The sequence below is a fragment of the Drosophila bipectinata genome, chromosome XR (genome assembly GCF_030179905.1).
Source record: "Drosophila bipectinata strain 14024-0381.07 chromosome XR, DbipHiC1v2, whole genome shotgun sequence".
Lineage (NCBI taxonomy): Eukaryota > Metazoa > Arthropoda > Insecta > Diptera > Drosophilidae > Drosophila > Drosophila bipectinata.
Window position 1 is genome coordinate 7,703,511 of NC_091735.1, and position 20,143 is coordinate 7,723,653.

The 20,143-nt window shown below is 37.8% G+C and overlaps 1 protein-coding gene across 1 annotated transcript; it reads right to left on the minus strand.

Annotated features, from left to right (window-relative positions):
• Nucleotides 1-5,433: 5,433 nt before the first annotated feature.
• On the minus strand, nt 5,434-20,136 carry Myb (proto-oncogene like protein Myb). The gene is made up of 2 exons (XM_017245759.2): nt 18,840-20,136; nt 5,434-6,185 (listed from the first exon to the last, which is right to left on the minus strand). The coding sequence occupies exons 1-2, from the start codon at nt 20,134-20,136 to the stop codon at nt 5,545-5,547; spliced, it is 1,938 nt and encodes a 645-aa protein (XP_017101248.2). The 3' UTR covers nt 5,434-5,544.
• Nucleotides 20,137-20,143: the final 7 nt, after the last annotated feature.

Here is a 20,143-nt window from a genome sequence, read left to right on the forward strand (position 1 = left end):
AGGTCGAGGAGGCGGTGGGACTGCGGAGGCAGGTCGTCCTCACACTCAACGAGGAGACCGTTAAAGCCCTGGAGAGGACGGAGCACCGGCTGAAGTACGGATTCGAACAGGTTTCAGTCCGTATCTACAAATCCGATGCGAAGCCCAAGCCAGGAGGTATCGGGCTGGAGGCTGACACACAAGAGCCAGACTTGGAGGAGCCGACCGAAGAGGGCACCCGGAAGGAATGTCAGATGAAGAGGAGGACATCCTGGAGGGGTACATCTCGGAGGAAAGCGACTTGGCAAGGGCACTTAGTGGAGTCGGAATGGAGGAGGAATCTCTGCTGAGCTCTGAGACGGAGGCAGAAGTTACTGTGGTGGAGAATTGTAAGAATGTCCCTGACGATCTTGCAAATAAATCTTCATCACAGTAAAGCGGCGTCAGCTGCCCTCCTACTCCACCTCGCCGAGAGTGGAGCTGATGTGGCCCTCATCCAGGAACCCTGGATGCTTGGAGACAGGATTCTTGGGTTGGGGGCGTCGGAGTATAGGCTATGCAAAGCCGAACCTTAACCTCTTTTTGCTACCCAATTTCAGCAATGAAGACCACGTAGCCGCAGCCATAGAGAGCCCAAATGGCCCTCTAAGGATATGTTCGGCGTATATGGGCCACGACCAGGAGGCCCTCCCTCCGCACCCGCTACTCAAACAGCTGGTGGAAGACAGCAGGAAGCACAAGATCGACCTGATCATAGGTTGCGATGCTAACGCCCATCATCATCAGTGGGGAAGCACTGACACGAACGAGAGGGGTGAGTCAATCTTCGATTTTATCCTAGGCTCCAATCTTTTGGTGGGTAACAGGGGTACAGAACCCACTTTCATAGTCAAGAACAGAAGGGAAGTACTTGACGTCACTCTTTTTACTCTGAATACCTAGTAGACAGGATTGTTAGATGGGGAGTCCTAGAGAAACACTCCTTCTCAGACCATCGATACATAGAATTAGTGGTCAATTTTGAGAACTTTATTCGACTAAAGGTACGCAACCCGAGGAAAGCAAACTGGGAGTTATAAAGGAAAAAACTAGAAATTTCCTTGGGGAAACCTCCAACAAGGGACGTTGACAGTAGAAAAGCCCTGGATGGGCATGGTGGACACGCTTACGGCAGCGTGTGCCAGGGCATTCAATAAAGCTTGTCCCAAAAGCAGATCAGACAATAACATGTCAAAGAAACCACCATGGTGGTCGCAAACACTTGCGCCCTTTAAAACCAAGGCCCGCAAGGCCTTTAATTTTGCCAGCAAGACAAACTCGGAGACAGCCTGGGAGACGTATAAAGCGATATAACAAAGAACTTCGCAAGGCAAAAAGGAATGCCTAGACCAAGTTCTCCACGAACATTCAGCAAACATCAGAGGCCTCCCGACTCAGGAAGGTCCTCGCAACTACTGCACCAAATGTAGGATACATTAAAACCTCAGAAGGTAACTGGACATCGTCCAGCAAAGAAACCCTAGAGGCTCTCACAGAGGCACATTTCCCGGGATGCTCTCTAGAAGAAACAACCCTGGAAATGCAGAGACAGGGGGATAGCCCCTCCCTCCCTAACCAACTTGAATACCTATTGAGTGACAGGTATCTCAGCTGGGCGATAAATAGCCTTCAGACCAATAAGCCTGTTGTCCTTTCTTCTCAAGACAATGGAGAGATTAATCAGCCTTAATATTAATCTTACTATCAACCCAGATGATATCTGGGATCACAGCATGCGTATAAGAAGGGCCGACCCACGGAAACGGCACTCCACGAAATCACTACTACTGTCGAAAAGGCACTTAGTGACAAGGAATACGCACTCATTGCTTTTCTAGACATAGAAGGTGCGTTCAACAACATCCTACCAAGCTCGATAATCAATGCGCTGACGGGACAATCAATCCATACGCCTTATAAAGCAGATCCTGGTAAACAGGACTGTTGAGGAGTCACAAAATACCACACTTAAGGCTTCCAAAACTATCAGTAATCCTAATCTAGGGATTACGCTAGATAGGAAACTGGGCTGGAAGTCAAACACTATGGATAAAGCTAACAAGGCAACAATCGCGCTCTATACATGCCGAAAAGCCATTGGCCTTAAGCCATTGGCATTGGGGAATGTCCCCAAAAATAGTAAGATGGCTTTACACAGCGGTCATAAGACCCATCCTTTTCTACGGGGTGGTGATCTGGTGGCCTGCTCTCACTAACTCCACAATTAGAGAGAAACTTAGGAAAACGCAAAGGATGGCGGCGGTCTGTATCACAGGCACCCTACGTACCACACCGACGGATGCCCAAGACTTCATACTCGACCTATTACCGGTAGAGATAATGGGGGTCAGGATAGCCATGCTATCGGCAATCAGGCTACGCGAGACGGGCACATGGAAATGGTCTGACTATGGACATACCAAGTTAGATCTACACGACTTCACGCCAACGGGGGCTACAGACTACTGCGTACCTGTTGATCATCCCACCTTAAAATACTAGGTTTCCATTCCAACAAAGGAGGAATGGGTCACACAAATCCCGGGACCAGCCGGTTCCCTTCATATCTACACCGACGGTTCAAAATTGAATGGCCAGGTGGGCGGTTTCCATTGCGAACGGCTGTGTCTAAATGAGTCCTTCAGACTCTCCGAGCACTGTAGTGTGTACCAAGCAGAAGTAATAGCTATCGGGGAAGCACTTAGATCCCCAGCACTTACTGGCAATCAAGAAACAATCTGTATCTTCTCAGACAGTAAAGCGGCACTCAAAGCCCTTGACGGATTCTCATCCAACTCCAGCACAGTAAATGACTGTCGCAGATCTCTTAACGAGATGGCAGAGCAGCATGACATCCACCTCATATGGGTACCCGGGCATAGGGACCACGAGGGTAATTGCGCCGCTGACGAACTGGCAAGAGCAGGTATTACCAATCCTCTCCTACCGGAGAAGGAACCAGTAGGTTTCCCCTTAGCTACGTGTATTCTAAAATGCAGGGATCACTTTGACCGCGCATCACTGAGGAAATGGAGAAATCTCCAAACCTGCAGGAACTCCCGCATGATATGGCCCATCCGATCTAGGAAGAGGTCAATGATGCTTACCGCCCTAAATAGGCAGGACTATAGTCGGGCGATCAAGGCCATTACGGGACACTGGTTAATAGGAGCACACGCGGCTAGACTAGCGGTGCCACATTATGACTACTGCAAAAGCTGTGGGGATGTAGAAGAGGAAGAGGCAGACACCTCCTGTGTCAATGCCCTGCGCTGGGGCGCAGCCGACTCAAATTCTTGGGTGCAGCAATACTCTCGGACCTAACAGACCTCGCGGAGATCGCTTCACGCAGACTCGTAGCTTTCATCCGTGAATCTGGATAGGACCGCGAGCCGCCGCAGGAAGGATAGAACACTCTTGGGCACATCAGTACATGTGCGGTATCACAAGGAGCCCAAGCGGCTCAAGTGGATGGGGGGTCAGTCACTGGCCACGCATCGGCGCCTCAACCTAACCTAACCTAAGTTAGGATTTCTATCTTCAAAAACACGAAAGTTGAATCATTTCCGATCGTTCAGTTATATGGCAGCTATAGGATATAGTCGTCCGATCCCAGGCGTTCCGACTTATATACTTCGTGCAAAGGAGAGAAGAGTGTGTGCAAAGTTTCAAGGCGATAGCTTTAAAACTGAGAGACTAGTTCGCGTAGAGACAGACGGAAATGCTCATATCAACTCAGGAGGTGATCCTGATCAAGAATATATATACTTTATAGGGTCGGAGATGTCTCCTTCACTGCGTTGCACACTTTTGGACAAAATTATAATACCCTCTGCAAGGGTATAAAAAGATAATATGCATAAAATTGGTTATTTAATAATACTTCAATTACAATATTCAAAATATTATAAAAATATAACATAAGTTGTGTTTTTAAACTTTTTCTTCATGCAACTTAAATGAAGGCACATTTTTCTTGGTCAATAGAATAGACGCACATAGACATATTTTTTTTTTTAAAGTAACTTATTTTAATCTTAAATTTGTAGTTGGTGTTTATATTTGATTTATTAGAAAATAAAAAAAAATTTCAGTAATGAGTGCTTATTCCTTTGTTAGTAATAACTTTATATATCCGGTCCTTCAAAGAATAATACAGGGAATCTATGTATTTCAACGAAATCTCGCTCCAAGCTCGTTTAAAAGCTGCAGTTAATGTTTCCTTATCTTCGTATTGCTTTCCTCCTTCGTATACCTTCCGCGTTAGCCAGCCCCAAACATTTTCAATTACGTTAAGACCTGGAGAGTATGGTGGCCATGATATTAACGTTTTGACTCGAAATAAACGACTTTACTACTCGAGCGTTATGAATAGGAGCATTGTCTTCTTGAATAATCCAAGGAATTGGTCCAAAGAGATCATTTAATTTTGGAATACGGACTCCAACAATGTTTTGAAGCGATCGCCGTTCATCTTTTGATCGATACAAATCAAGTCAATTGTTTCATAAAACGTGATGGCACCCCACACCATTAGTTCACCTTCTCGGCTGTGGTGGCGACTTAAATATATATCTCATCTTTTCGCCAATCGTGATAATAATGTTGAACGCCATCGGGGACATCTAAATTTAAACTTTTTTCATCAGTAAAAACAACAGAACGCCAATCATTACGCCGAGTGTCCGTTTGAACATTCCACGTCATGTATTGTTTCGCGAATTGAAGCCGTTTTTCTTTGCGTGTTGCATTCAGAGAAGGTTTTTTCTTGATTTTTAATCGCTTTAGGTATTCTGCATTTCTGATTATACGCTAAACAGTATAAGGGCTTGCTTTTACTCCGGCTAATTCCTAAATCTTAGCTGCGGACTTAGTCGAATTTGATGTTTTTCCATATGAAGTTTTTTCCATATTCCTCTGGATCTTTTAAATATCTATCAACAATCCTGGAGCTGCCATTTATCTTTTTGGCAATGTTTCGATTAGATAGTCCTTGCGAGTGTAAATTTTGAATATTATAATTGAATTATTATTAAATAACCAAAGTTTTTGCATATTAACTTTTTTTCAATAATCATTAAAAAAAAAATATATAACAAATTTGTTTGGAAAACTGAGTGCGTCTAACCCAAGACCAGCAGTGTAAATACATAAAGTGTATTTTTGTATAAATTTATATATGCACAAATCTAGAGGCAAAACACAATTTTACGCCCGTGCATATATACTCGAATTCTCGAGCTCCCGCTGACCCGCTTAAGCGAGCACAAAAACACATAAACATTTTCATAAATCTTTTCACTAATACATCACAATCATATCAATGTATTGTGTGCCGATCAGTGCTTTATAGAGAAGTGTTTTTCACTGCGATACTTTTGACAAAAAAGGATATAAATCGGCAAAAACGAAAAATATAATTGGGTTTACATTTTTTATTGGAAATTTCGTAAATATTATATCTGCATAGTGAATTTTTCATTATATACAAATTATATGCAAATAAAAGTTACAAATATTTTACATTTATAAAAACTGTTCATTTAAAATATAGTTACACTTGTGCTTTTCAAATTTCAGAGAACGTGGCAAACAAGAAAAATTTTTAAGACACGCATATGCTTGCTCTTCCATAAACAGCTGATCTTTGGTTTTTCCACAAGCTACTTGTGCCCATTTCGGATCAATGATGTTTTCACTTGAGAAGTCACGAGGCTTATGGTATGGTCTGTTTTCTTTTCTGCCTTCATCGAACGGTAAGTCCTGTTCGCTACATAGAGGATCTTTCATAAAGTTGCTAGGCGATGTAAGAATTTTACTAGGAGTTTCTGTTTCAAAGGGTTGTGTTTTTTTGCTATATACCACATTGGAAAGTTGATTTGTAGTCCAAGCTGAAAGTAAAGATTTCCTCGCACGCGTCAGATGTGGAGACCGTACACTTAAGTTTTTTTCTGCATTAAACAAAATATTTTGAGTTATGTTTTGTTTAACGTTGTTGTTATTTTGAGAAGTTTGTGAATCGTTCAGTTGTTCCTCATTGATAATTTCAGCAAGATCTTCCACTAGACTTGACGGACTAGACGGTTCATATCGTCGACCGTGCCTTTTTTTGCGTAGGGCTGCGAGTGCATTTTTAAAGGGCGTTGGAGTCCGTGGTCCAATTTTTCCTATGGGTATAAAATAGATTTGAAATAGATTTTTATTATGAACAAAAAAAAATTTATTTTACATCGGGCGGATCCGAACCTTTATGTTTTGTATTACTTTAGATCAGTGGTACCCATATAAATCCATTCACATGATACATTTACATGTTTACCGATCGATCCCCTAGTAGGAATTGATTTAGTCTTCCATAAGTTCTTTAAAACATATTATTTACAATTTATACCGGTCTTCCATAAGTTCTTATTAACACATAATTTAAAATTTTTATGAGTGAGGGGCAAAATATCATTTAAACATACCTCACACAAATAATTATATGTGCATTTTTGCTTATTTTTCATATTCACAGTTAATTTTTTATGTATTGAGTGTATAATGTTTGTCGTCATAAATGTATAATGTTTTCTTTTGCTATGTGATAAAAATTGCTGCATTATAATCTCTTTTGTAGTACCGTTATTTACAAAATATGTTGGTGCCTCGGGTATTGCATAGTTAATATATATATATATACATATTAGAGTTCTACATTAATAGCTAAAAAACGACATTCAAATGCACAACCTTAAAAATGAATTGAGATAGAATGCTGAGGCGAAAATTAATGAATGAGTGAGTGCGACTGTGTAGGTCTCACTCGCACAACATTGGGGGGATGAAACCCGAATTGAATGAGGTAGAGTTACAGTTCGCATTCGAATTGTTTCGAATGCATTCTAGAATGTACGATAGAACCATGCATATTTTCCTGTATTTTTAGACGCTGTTAATAAAATAATTCAAAAGTGGAAGTAAGTCATTATTTTTTTTCAGAAATATTCATTGTTATGTTGTATATTTTATTTTACATATTATACTTATAAAAATATAAAAATTTATTCAATATTTATTAATAAATATTTTTCCAGCACAATTTTGCCGCTATAAGAAATTTTGTAAAATAATTTAATTTGGAAAAACTTAAGAAAACTTAACAAACAAGAAAGGAAAGCTAACTTCGGGCGGAGCCGAAGTTGATATACCCTTGCAGTTAAAACCGGATATATATCGCAAACATCGGATATTTTTGGCCAATCCAGATGAGAATATGATAATATAATCCAATTTATTATAAAATCAAAATCTAAAAAAATCCCAAACTTCTATCTTCAAAAATACCAAAGTTGGTATTTCTACCAAAACCATAGACGCAAGACGTATTATTTTTCCAAAAATAGCTCTCGTGTCAAATTTGAACTCTCTAACTCTGTAAACACAAAAGTTATACCATTTCCGATCGTTCAGTTATATGGCAGGGTGGATACAGTCGGCCGATCCCGGTCGTTCCGACTTATATACTGCGAGCAAAGGAAAGAAGGGTGTATGCAAAGTTTCAAGACGACAGCTTTAAAACTGAGAGACTAGTTCGCGTAGAAAAAGACAGACAGACAGATGGACAGACGGACATGCTCATATCAACTCAGTAGGTAATCCTGATCAAGAATATATATACTTTATAGGGTCGGAGATGTCTCCTTCACTGCGTTGCACACTTTTGGAAATTATAATACCCTCTTCAAGAGTATAAATATATCACATAAATGTACGATGAAATACCTCACGAGTGGGGGATTTTGAATACCTAACCTTGTTAGCGTGTGGGTTCGAATAGAAAATTTCCTAAACTCGTAATTATTACACAGCTCCGGTAAATTGGTTTATCGCGTACTTTCTGTCATCAATACGCTTTTTAATCGGAATATAAAATAGATTGAAAAAAACAAATATGGAAACCTGAATTCAACACGAGAGAGGGGGGAGAGATCTAAACTGGGGCTCGCATGCATGGAAAAACCAACTTAGAAGTTTCACTTCTGCCGTGCGTGAGTCTGACACACACAGTTTTTTTTATTCTGCTTTCTTAGGGGGTAGTAGGGGGCTTCGGTTGTTTTTTTCCCAAGCGCAAAAGTAACCGCCAAAGTAGTGTGGGAACCGGCCGCGAGATGCGAAGCCAGCATTTACGCTTTTCAGCGTATTTCTCTCTCCCTATATTCTTATATGTAACTAGGTTTAGTTTTGATTTCGGCACTCGAAGCGATTGGAGAGTGGAAACTAAGAACATTGTTAAAAGTATAATTCCGCGTGTAAATTTATGGAAGTGGTGCAGTGTTACATTGGCGACGAGGTAAACTAAATGGAAGTTAAATTAAAATTGCTATAGGTAATCATAACCACTATAAATTTGAACAAAATCGATGAATAAAAATAGGTCACGTACATGAAAGAAAAAATTTAATTTTTTTAAAATTTATTCAATCGAACCCGTTTTTTTTTTTTTTTGCATCGCCTCTTTCGCTTGGTTTTGGTGTTTCAGTTGGGTTAAGAGAATGAGAACACGGATAAGGGGAAGGCGAGGGAGTGATAAACGAAGCTAATGACGATTTTAAGAAAAAGAAAGATAAATATAAACAAAAAAAAAAACAAGAAAGGAAAGCTAACTTCGGGCTCAGCCGACGTTGATATACCCTTGCAGTTAAAACCGGATATATATCGCAAACACCGGATATTGTTGGCCGATCCCTATGAGAATATTGTCACATCATTTATCTTTAAAAATACGAAAGTTGGTATTTCTACCAAAAACCTTTTCCGATCGTTCAGTTATATGGCAGCTATATGATATAGTCGGCCGATCCTTATAAAATTTGGTAGGTTGGATCAACTGACCAAAAATATAATCTACTAAGTTCCAGATTTCTATCTTCAAAAACACAAAAGTTAGGTCATTTCCGTTCATTCAGTTATATGGCAGCTATAGGATATAGTCGGCCGATCTTTATGAAGTTAGGCATGTCGTATTATTTTGCCAAAAAAACTCTTCATGTAAAATTTGAACTCTAACTCTAAAAACACCAAAGTTATACCATTTCCGATCAATCAGTTATATGGCAGCTATAGGATATAGTCGTCCGATCCTGGTCGTTCCGACTTATATACTGCGTGCAAAAGAAAGAAGGGTGTGTGCAAAGTTTCAAGTCGATAGCTTTAAAACTGAGAGACTAGTTTGCGTAGAAAAAGACAGACGGACTGACGGACGGACGGACAGACAGACATGCTCATATCAACTCAGGAGGTGATCTTGATAAAGAATATATATACTCTATAGGGTCTGAGATGACTCCTTCACTGAGTTGCCCACTTTTGGACAAAATTATAATATCCTCTGCAAGGGTATAAAAAAAAAATAAATAAAGGTAACTTCGGGCGGAGCCAAAGTTGATATACCCTTACAGATAAAACCGGAAACATAAAGTTGGTCGATCCTTATAATAATATCATAATATAACCAATTTATTACAATAAAAAATCTAAAAAAAAAAAAAAGTCCCAAACTTCTATCTCCTTCCATCACTGCGTTGCAAACTTTTGACCAAAATTATAATTCCCTCTACAGGGGTATAAAAAAAAAAGCGAACAGTATATTTAACAAAGGTTGAATAAACGAATAATGAATTATCTGACAGTGGTAAGAGGCAGAGTCTCAAACCAAACAAAAAAACAATTTTATGTCAATTTTATGTTATCTCGCAGGACGATTGGATGGATCTACAGTCAAGAAAAGCAACGGTTTTCAATATTCGTATGAGACTCAAAAACAATTTAAATGACAATCACTACTTGGACGGAAAACTGCAACTAAATTAAATATTTTGCGAGTAGGGTTACCGGTAAATCACATTGAAGCAGTCACGTCGTTTCTTAAGTGAGATTAGACTAGTGGGTATTAGCGTAAAACTGTCAATAGATCTACAATGTAGATTCTACATGTTTGAGAATAGATCCGGTGAAACAACCTTCGAGACGCACTCCTGTTGCGTTGAAAGAAAAAGTCAAAGCCAACCTGGAGAAAGTACGCAAGCTGGATATAATCGAACCGTTTAGTGGCCCCAGTCCTTAGATCTCACCCATGGCATTAATAGAAAACGTCGAAGTCCGACTATGTTTGGATATGAGACAGGCCAATCGCGCAATCCGCAGGGAAAATTACCCGTTACGTGCTTTCGAAGCTTTCATGACCAGGGTGAAGGATGCAAAACTGTTTTCACGGTTGCATCTGAAAGACGCGTACCATCAATTAGAATTAGAGGAATCAAGTACACAAATAACAACCTTTATAACACATCGAGGATTATTCAGATGCAAAAGATTCATGTTTGGCATAAACACAGCTACAGAAATTTTTTAAAGACGGTTCGAGGAGATCTTTCCGATATTTTTTAAAAGTACAATGTACTTTTAAACAAAAAAAAGTGTATTTAAAAGACAAAACGAATAAAATTCCTGGATCATATTTTGACAAACAAAGTGATTGAAATAGATCCGGAGAAAATTTTGGCGATTGGTTCATTTCGCGCTCCCAAAGACAAAGAAAAAACGCGTAGTTTCCTGGATTTTGTCACGTACGTGGGGAAGTTTATTCTAGACCTGGAGGATCTAACTGAACCGTTACGGGTGTTGTTAAAGGTGGATCAAAAGTTTCTTTGGGGACCTAATGTTAAAGTTAGCGTTAGCTAAGATTCCAAGTCGCTCATACTTTGACCCTAAAAATAAAACTCGACTGATAGCTGATGCGAGCCCTGTTGCTTTGGGAGCAGTACTGCTTTAATTGAAAAATTGTATAAAACGGGCAAAGCGATTATAGCTGATTGTTTATCCCGTTTCTGTGAAGGAGGACTATCTACTTTTTATGACATTAAAAGCGAACAACATACTGCGAGTTTTTGAGAACGCCGCACCCATACCAATAGCTATGTCCGAAATCGCCGAAAACAGCGCTAAGGATGAAGAAGTCGTCGACGCAATGATGTGCCTTCAACAGATGAACCCTGAGCCTGCAACCTCACATCAACTGTACCATTGGAACCATCATCCTAAGAGGAGTACGCATTGTCATCCCCACGGCACTAAGGCGCATGGTGTTGGTGCTAGCTAGAGGTCTGCCGGTCTACATTCTTATTGCCTCACCCATAGAATACTTCCGGATGGAATAGAATGAATGAGTGGTAGAGATACAACGAATTGAGTGAGCGAGTAAAAGAGCATTTTAACTCATAGGCATTCTCTTGCTTTGAAACCGAGTGAGTTGGGGTGGGAAGTAAGAGTGCTTTTGGAATGAGGAATGCAGCCAAATGTCTCGAATGGTTTTTAACACATTCTACGCATTCATTTATTTTCTTCTGTTGAGCAAAACGCTTCTTTTAATACTTCTTTAATAATGAAGGAATTAACCGAAAGGTGTATTATAATGAAAGTGTTTTTTTACTTATGATTTTTAACTGTTATTATTACTTCCTTTTTTATAGTGTTTTTATACCCTTTTTATAATTGGGTATTATAATTTTGTCCAAAAGTGTGCAACGCAGTGAAGGAGACATCTCCGACCCTATAAAGTATATATATTCTTGATCAGGATCACCTCCTGAGTTGATATGAGCATTTCCGTCTGTCTCTACGCGAACTAGTCTCTCAGTTTTAAAGCTGTCGTCTTGAAACTTTGCATACACCCTTCTTTCCTTTGCACGCAGTATATAAGTCGGAACGACCGGGATCGGCCGACTGTATCCTATAGCTGCCATATAACTGAACGATCGGAAATGGTATAACTTTTGTGTTTACAGAGTTAGAGAGTTCAAATTTGACACGAGAGCTATTTTTGGAAAAATAATACGTCTTGCGTCTATGGTTTTTGGTAGAAATACCAACTTTGGTATTTTTGAAGATAGAAGTTTGGGATTTTTTTAGATTTTGATTTTATAATAAATTGGATTATATTATCATATTCTCATCTGGATTGGCCAAAAATATCCGATGTTTGCGATATATATCCGGTTTTAACTGCAAGGGTATATCAACTTCGGCTCCGCCCGAAGTTAGCTTTCCTTTCTTGTTTGTTAAGTTTTCTTAAGTTTTTCCAAATTAAATTATTTTACAAAATTTCTTATAGCGGCAAAATTGTGCTGGAAAAATATTTATTAATAAATATTGAATAAATTTTTATATTCTTATAAGTATAATATGTAAAATAAAATATACAACATAACAATGAATATTTCTGAAAAAAAATAATGACTTACTTCCACTTTTGAATTATTTTATTAACAGCGTCTAAAAATACAGGAAAATATGCATGGTTCTATCGTACATTCTAGAATGCATTCGAAACAATTCGAATGCGAACTGTAACTCTACCTCATTCAATTCGGGTTTCATCCCCCCAATGTTGTGCGAGTGAGACCTACACAGTCGCACTCACTCATTCATTAATTTTCATTTTCAAGGTTGTCCATTTAAATGTAGTTTTTTAGCTATTCATGCAGCCCTCTAGTGCTTGCCCATGAAGTCCACCGGGCGAATCGGCAATGAAGCGACGACTAAGGTATGGTGGGCCCAAATTGACCGGAACACTTAGAAATTTGTGAAGGATTGTCTAGACTGCATCCTAGTATCCCAAGCGACAAATCTGCCGCCAATGAAGAGAACAGAGTTTCCAGATGGTCCGTGGCCATTTCCGTCAGTCGCAACAGACCTACTAGGGCCACTTTTGAATAATGAATACATACATGTTAGTTCTCATAGACTATTACTCTAGGTCAGTGGTCGGCCCGGCCCTATCCCGCGGGCATACGAAATTTCTCTGCCCGAGCTCTGCCACACACACACACAGTATAAGTGTGTGAAACGTCATGCTTGCATCCTACTTTCTGATTTTCGTTACTAATACTAATGCGTTAAAATCATATCAATATATTGAGTGCCGATCACTGCTCTAGGTACATCACAACCAATTATACAGTGCGACAAAAAAATAAAAGTTGGAGGAACTTTTGAAGAGACCTAGTAGGAATTGTTCATTAGGTCGAGTATAGTATAAAACCATGTTTGAAATTTTTCCTACACCCTCAAATCTTGATTTATTTTGAAAAAAACGGTTTTTCGAAAGTGTTTTGCTCTTAAAAATTCCTGAACGCGCAATTTTAGCCCGTCTTTAAATTTTTTTATGTTTTTCAATAGTTAAATGTTGTAGCTTTTGAAAAAAAAATACATCTTCAATTTATTTAAACAGAAAGGATACAAATTTTACAAAAGAAACTGACTTTTTTGAATTTTTGTCACGTTTTTCAAACTTTGACGCCATTTTTTCGGTACAACTTTCAAGAAATGGTATCATTCTTAACACATATTAATATTGTCTCATTAATCCTGAATAAAACCAGACCAATTTCATTACGAAATTATGAAAATTGTTGAAGTTATTACGCTTTTCCCAAAACAAGTCAATTCAAATTCGAGCGCACCGTAACAGTATGTAAGTACCAGTATGTAAGCTAACAGAAAGATAGAAACTCAATGGAAGATTATTCTTGTCAGTCTTATTTTTATTGATTTCATAGCTTTTATCAATGCTTAAAAATGCTATCAATGTTTAAAAAAAAAATGTTTGCATGATCTTTTGCGTTTATAAGAAGAGTCAATGGGATGCAATATGTCAATTAAAATTCATTTTTTGCATTCTCATTTGGAATTTTTCCCGGACAATCTTGGTAAATTGAGTGACGAACAAGGTGAACGATTTTACCAAGAAATATCAATGATTGAAAAACGGTTCGCAGGAAAAAACCATGTTAGTATGATAGCTAACTACTGCTGGTCACTTAAACGTGAAACTGATGACTCTCAATAATTATTGAAGCATGCAAGGACATTTTAAGTAGGCTGGGCTACCCAAAGGAGTTGCGGACTGATAATGGTAGGGAATACATAAGCGGGGAATTTCGGAACTTTTGCAAATCGTGCGGCATTGAGCAAATCACAACACCACCTTATTGGCCACAGACAAATGGTGAAGTAGAAAATATAAACAAAGCCCTAGTCAAGCTTATTAAGATAGCCCATATGCACAATAAGGACCTAAAATATGAAATCCAAACCTTTACACTCATGTACAATATCACGCCTTATGGGACGACAGGCACGCCTCCAACAGAATTAATGTTCAACAGAATACAAGATTTAGTAAGAGAGTTTGCCGATTCAGCAGAAAGGGATAGAGATTGTGTAAATAAAGAAACAGGAAGAGAAATGGAAGACAAAAGAAAGAGAGCAAAGAAAGTAAACGTAAACATCGAAGACAAAGTGGTCCTCCAGAATGTAGTTTTTCCCCACAAACTTACACCTAACTTCGACACCACGAAATATGAGGTGATAAAAAAGACAGTTACATGAGAAACATGAGATCCTGTTACTAGGTTTAGTTTTGATTTCGGCACTCAAAGCGAACAAAAAAAAAATGAATTGCAGAATCAATTACTTTTAACTTTAAGGGGTTATATACAGTTGTGATATATGAAAAAATCGATTTATTGCATTTATTGATTTTATTGCATATTCTTTAAGTATATTTTATTGGGAATACTCTCACAAAAATTCATAACGATCGGAGCATTAAAACCGAAGCTGTAGCTATTTATAGCGCACTATCTGCATATAAAACTTGAACAAACTTGAAACTTTAAACGCGATTATCTCAGAATCTTTTTTTTGGGAAATTACCTTTGCGGTGGACACGATTACTAAAAAACTACTAATCCGATCAACACCAATTTTTGACCACTTATTTATTATGATATTAGCTAGTCCGTGAACAAGGGATTTTCAATTTATTTGAAAACTCCTTTTTTAAAGCACAAAAAACAAAAATCTTATACGTTGAAAAAGTACATTTTTTCTTAAAAACGTCGCCATTTTTTTTTAAATCAAAATTTTTAAAAATCCCTCGTTCACGGACTAGACAATACAATATACTAACTAAACTTTTTTGAATTTTGGATTTCGGATGAACCGTTTTCGAGAAATCTTGTCCACCGCAAGACACCATCGAAAAAAGACGATCCGGGAATTCGGCTATAACATTTTTGTTATGTAATATTTTTTTATGAAAAAATTTAATTAAGTACCCAGAAACATGTACTAAACAACGTCGGTAAAACATTTTTCATAAATATTTTCTATGGTGTCAAAAAAAAATCGATAAAAATCCATATTTTTGGGCGGTACAACTGTATATAACCCCTTAAAGCAGTGGTCGGCACCTCAATACATGGATATGATTTGAACGCATTAGTGTTAGTAACGAATAGCAGAAAGTAGGATGTAAGCATGACGTTTCACACATTTATACTGTGTGTGTGTGTGGCAGAGCTCGGGCAGAGAAATTTCCTATGCCCTCGAGATAGGGCCGTGCCGACCACTGCTTTAAAGGTTGCTTAGAGTGTGATTGGAAGAGATGAGTACCGTGTATATAATAGTCGGGAAACTCGGCTATGGCCGTCGCTTCTTGTTTTTACTAAACATTTTTTTTCTGTCTCTCTCTTTCTATGCAAAATCAGTTTCTGTCTATCTCAGTTTTAAAATTGTCGATGTCAAATTTAGATTTAGGAATCGCCGACTATATCCTAAAGTTGTCATATAAAGGATTAATCGAACTAACTATGTAACTAACATAACTATGTTTTTCAAAGTTTGACACTTGGAATTAGATTATATGGATTCTACTTTTGGCCAATCGGTGCGACCTTCCTATTTCCATAAGGATCAGGCGAAGATATATATATCCAATTATAGATATATATAATTGGGCAATTGAAGATTACCTTTGGTATTTTTAAAGATAAAAGCTTGGGACTTTTTTTTTAATTTTTATTCCAAGAAATTGATCTTATAATGAAATTCTCATAAGGATCGGCCAACTATATCCGATATTTGCCATATATATCCGATCTTAAGTGCAAGGGTATATCAACTTGGGTTCCCCCCTAAGTAATCCTTCCTTTCGTGTTTAAATAAGAAATATATCGACTATTTTAAACTTGAGCCACTACTGACGATTTTTTATGTTTGGAAATATTTTAATTTAAGGCCGATGTCTCAGTAAAAAGAGAAAACTATGTATGAATGAGTTCCAAACGAATGTTTTTGTTTTTTTATACTCTTGCGGAGTGTATTATAATTTTAATCAAACTATTTTAATCTATTATTTTATACATATAAATATTTATATATACAGGGTGGCCCATCTAGCGTTTGCTTTTTAAACTATTGATAATTTTGACTTTGACATTTTGAATATCATTGTCAATGTGTCAGATATTTACTATGAGTTTACTAGAGTAATAGAAGTTAGTATTTAGTAAGTTTACGCTCGAAAAAAATTGGGAAATATTAAAAACTTTCTTCCAATGTGGAGAGTTTTCAACCGAAACTGCAAGAAAATTGCGGTCAAAATTCGGAAAAAATAAAGCGCCTTCCATACAGTTTGTGGATAGTTTTGTGACTCGTGTGCGTGAGACTGGATCGTTGCTGGATAAAACAAGACGCTTACGTGCTCGTCCAGTTCGGTCGGTCGAAAATATCGCTGCGGTGGCCGAAAGTGTCAATGATAATCCGTCGACGTCAACTCGGCACCTGGGTCAAGAGTTGGACATTTCGCGCACTTCCCTGCAACGGATTTTAAACAAAGACCTCAGTCTAAGGCCATATACGATTTAATTGGTTTAGCAGCTTAAGGGGAGGTTCTTTTGGATTTTTTTGAAAAAATCGTTTTTTTTTTTTTTAATAAAATGAAAGTTACATATGTGTAGGACAAGGGTGGGCAAGCCCATGGCTCCTCGGGCTCTCAAGGCTCAAGGCCAGACGATCGAGTCGCGCGATCAATGAGCCGTGAAGATTTACAAAAACAATGCTACACAAATTCCGAGGCAGGTAGCGGACCCGACCCCGCGGTCCCGAGTTTGCAACAACAATTATTAGGGGTCCGTTTGCGCACAACGCGACGACAACCATCGCGAGGGTGGTGGTTGTTGTTGTAATTTGTTGTTTGGGCGAGCTGCGGCTCCGACCGTTAGATTTCGTGCCCACCACTGGTGTAGAATATACGTGCCAAGGGATATTTCGATACGACGCGTATTTCTTGAGCTAGAGCGTTTCAAACATACCCATGATAACAAGAAAGCTATCTAAAGGCAAAATTTCTAAAAACTTTAAACCCGTTTTTCTCGGAACCATGTTTTCAAAGCTCTTGTCGCGCACAGGGCTCGTTCTATTGATCCGATTTCCTTCATTCAAAAAATTTAAAAGTACGTACTTTTTTGTATGCTTTATACCTAAAATTGGCATAAAAAATTGTTTATTTATAATTTTTAAACGAGATCAAATTGAAAAAAAAAGAAAGTGTCAATTTTTTTTTTAAACGTCCATGAAGTTGGTTTATTTTTACCAAAATTAATTGTCGTTAGGTATAAGTCATAGGAAATTCCATCAATTTTAATAAATTATATACATTTCAAATTTAAGTTCACTACCAGCGGCCCTACACTCGACAAAGCAGAAAAATAGAGGTCTACGAGATCCGCCATTTTGAATTTCCTGAATATTGAATATTTTTTGTAATCGTTAATAAACAACGAATCAAAAGTTCAAAAGCATAAGTTCGTATGTCTTTTCATTTTCCCGCAATCCATTCTCAAAGTTTGCTTAATTTTCGGAAAAATTCAAAAGAACCTCCCCTTAAGCCGCATGACCATCCGCATGACGCGTTTTCCGTTGACGACCTAAGTTGAAGTCGCCATCAGGGCCATTGAGGGCCATACATAGAAAAAGTGTTTAAAAATTGGCTCGACCGAATGGGTTTCTGTAAAGCCAACAGATGCAGCCTCAGAGACTATGAACGAAGTGGTGTTTTATCCAATAAAAAAAATGGAATTTTTTTTTTTTTAATATATACTTGTTTTTTTATAGTATTTTAGAACGAAAATCTTTTGTGGGCCACCCTGTATAAACTATATGTACATATTTTCTTGATCAGTATCATGCTTGTTATAACAAAGTTTGAGTGCCCGAATGGGCTAAGGTGCTGAGCACGTGTTTTTCGGTGCGTCTCACTTGAGCTGTAAATTAGAGCTGTAAACAATTCAATCTTTTATTTGATGTAATCGATCTTTTTGGATGAGCGAAAAACTCGATTCTTTTTTTAGGGAATCGATGCCTCGGAAAGTTTGGTCAACTTACAAAAAAAATTTTCAGGCGAATCGAATTGGATAAATGTAAATAACCGAAAAAATTATTTTAAAGTTATAAAACTTATGTAAACTAATAAATATCTCAAAATATATTGTTATTGAATTTTATTTTTGTTTGCAAAGGTAAATTTTCTATTTTCCTCACCACGTCTTAAGCAAAAAATGCTTTTTTCGTGGAAAAAAAATTTTGTTTTTCGTTTTCGATTTTAAATCGATTTAATCGATCTTTTCAAAAATTGAATCGAAAATAATCGATTCTTAAAAGGTAGAATTGTTTACAGCTCTACTGTAAATATGTATGTTCCATTTCAAAATAATTCCATTCCATTGATAATAAAATATTCCTTTTAAAAAATTGTTTTCAGTGCTGGCAATTGCACTCTTTTATAAGTGCAATTGCACTTCTGAATAAGTTCAGGAGAGCAAAGTTTATGCAGAAGGTGAAATGGTTCGTTGGACAAAAAAAAAGTTTTGTTTCGTCGCGCCGTGTTATTACTATTATATATATTATATACCTTAAAAATATTTTAAATATCTTACCCTTAAGAGGCGTTTCAATGGATGGGCTTCCCATTTCTTTCTTGATCTCTTTACCAACACCATTACACAACTTAATTACTGGAGTGCTAGCACAAAAATGCATATCTTCAAAAGTTGTCAGACATGGAGATTTGAGAAAATGACTAGGTGAGAACGGTAAAGGTTTAATTGGTGTATTATCATGTTTGCAGTTCACACCCGAAGTATGAAGTTCTGGACCAGGAATGTTTATCCGGGAACGTTTTAATATGTTGGGAGTGTGGCGAGCAAGTGGCAGTTTTCCAGCAGAATTATTAACGCTCGATAGAATCATACCATGAGGTTCAGCTAGGCTAGATTTTTGTTTCAAGGGATTTAATAAGTTCTTACTATCTTCAGAGTTGAAACCCAATTTAATGTCAGCTAACTCTTCAGTATTTCTTTTCTGCTGAAAATGTGATTGTTCTTTACTGAAGCCACCAGATTTTATTAAAGTAATAAGATGGGTTCTTGAGCTCCTTAAGTCATTTTCAGAGGAATTATTGGACGTTCGCGCCGCATCATATTTTCGACGCATTGTTGAGTTCCAATGATTTTTTATAGCATTATCCGTACGTCCTGGCAGGAGTTTTGCTATTTTCGCCCATTGATTTCCAAGTTGAGTGTGGGCCTGATAAATAATTTGGTCCTCCTTTTCAGTCCATGCTGATTTTTTGATATTTGGATTGAGATGGTTGTGCCATCTTTCACGACATTGTTTTCCAATACGCCCATTAAGATATCTCGCTATCAATGTCCACTTTTTGGGTCCAAAGCTCCGTACAAGTTCAATAACTTTTTGGTCTTCGTCACGCGTCCATGGACCTTTTATAAGCTCTGGATTTAAGACTTTGGCCCATCGCTGCTGTACCTGTTGTTCTAGCCTATCCTTAAAACTTGGGGCTATTATTTCCCAATTTTCTCCATGCTCCTCAACTAAAGATTTCAGCAAGACATCTTCCGATTTTGACCATCTTTTCCCGAACCCATAATTTGGATGGCATGGCCCAATGTTGGTGACTTTTAAATCTTTCTTTGTCGAAGACTGATCTGAAGCATTTATGATGAAAGATTTTTGACATTCTATTGAGTATTGAAGAGGATCCGAATAATTTTCATGGTTTATTGAACCCATTCCAGAAAATTCACTGGTACCTTGAGATTCTGAAACAATTACTTCTGGTCCTTCATTAATATTCTCAAAGGATTCGGATTCCTCAGAGTTATTAGAATTTCGATCACAGTCTAGATCAAAGTGGTTATTTCTCATATCTGTCATCTTGTGA

Excerpts from the sequence above, each read along its gene's own strand:
- Myb (XM_017245759.2), bottom strand. The coding sequence starts at position 20,136 with ATGACAGATATGAGAAATAACCACTTTGATCTAGACTGTGATCGAAAT. Across the intron at positions 6,186-18,839 it reads CATTGAAACGCCTCTTAAGG|GAAAAATTGGACCACGGACT; the intron begins GTAAGATATTTA and ends TTATACCCATAG.